A 1,196-nucleotide genomic window follows, 5' to 3' on the forward strand; every position below is an offset into this window, starting at 1 on the left:
GTCCGAGGTTTCTCCCTAAAAGGAACCCCCCCCCCAGTAAATGAATATAATATTAAAGTTTACCTTAACCTTGACAAAAAAACTAGAACCAAATTAATCACCCTGCACTTTTGCATGCTTTGAATCCAATGAAATAATTTTGGTTACAAATTGTTGTCAGTGTGGACTTCTTGTTAAACCGCACTATCCTTTTGTGTCAATGTGATTGTTCTATAACTAGATAGAAATGACTGGTGTCTCCTCTGGACATTGAAACTGTTTCCTTCACAATGCAGGTGCTTAGCAACAAGAACACTCTGACACTGAAAGCAGTAAAGCCGGAGGATGCTGGGAAGTATGTGTGTCGGGCTGTAGTATCCAGAGTGGGTGCCGGGGAGAAAGAGATGTCACTCACTGTGAATGGTAAGAACAATGGCCTATCATGCGCTGAATGGGAATGGCACTTTGTCTACACAGCAGTTGGTCCCGTCTAAAGTAATGCACAGATTATACAGAGATGTTTGAGGTGCTGAGGAGGGAGAATCTAGCAACGTTAATAAATCAATAAACTCTGCATTGTGCTGACATCAATTGAAATCTTTGTGTAAGTCTCAAACTTAAAATGGCTATGTAACTTTCAGTTTGTGTTGATTCTAGCGGCCCCTTTGGACAAAAACGGTAGTGTTTTTATCACACCTGCTGTTGTGTAGGTCTTTTCTTTACAGTGCTGTATTACACACTTTAGATTACTAAATTAGTGTTACCAGGAGGTCATATAGTCATGATGAATGTTTTGCTCTGACAGAAAAACATTAATTTACAATAAGAGAATACGTTACAGATGCATCGTTGTATTTTAAGTGTTGCATACGGTAACTCAGCCTACTCTGAATGTATCGTGAGCTAAACCAGGAATCACTGTCACTGTGTCAGGAGTCATAGCATTAAAGGTCCCAAGACATGGTGCTCTTTGGATGCTTTTAGACCTTAGTGGTCCCCTAATACTGCATCCAAAGTCTCTTTCCCTAAATTCAGCCTTGGTGCAGAATTGTATTGAATAGTACAGTCACTAGAGCCAGTACAACAATGAGCTTTTCTTAGTATGTGCCATTTCTGAGTCTGTAGCTTTAGAGGAAGAGGAGAGGGGGCAAGGTGGAGGCTGTGGGTGTAGCCTTGACCAACTGCCACTTTGCTTGTTTGAAAGCCATGATGTCTCT

General features: G+C 41.1%; 1 protein-coding gene across 2 annotated transcripts in view; it reads left to right on the plus strand.

Annotated features, from left to right (window-relative positions):
* Positions 1–1,196, plus strand: part of LOC116686537 (kin of IRRE-like protein 3) — a 278,508-nt gene that overhangs the window by 229,681 nt on the left and 47,631 nt on the right. For both annotated transcript variants that reach the window (XM_032511554.1, XM_032511552.1), the window contains one exon: positions 276–402. In XM_032511554.1, the coding sequence (XP_032367445.1) occupies positions 276–402 (127 nt within the window). The remainder of the gene's footprint in view (positions 1–275; positions 403–1,196) is intronic.

The sequence above is a fragment of the Etheostoma spectabile genome, unplaced genomic scaffold (assembly GCF_008692095.1).
Source record: "Etheostoma spectabile isolate EspeVRDwgs_2016 unplaced genomic scaffold, UIUC_Espe_1.0 scaffold393, whole genome shotgun sequence".
NCBI classification, from domain to species: domain Eukaryota; kingdom Metazoa; phylum Chordata; class Actinopteri; order Perciformes; family Percidae; genus Etheostoma; species Etheostoma spectabile.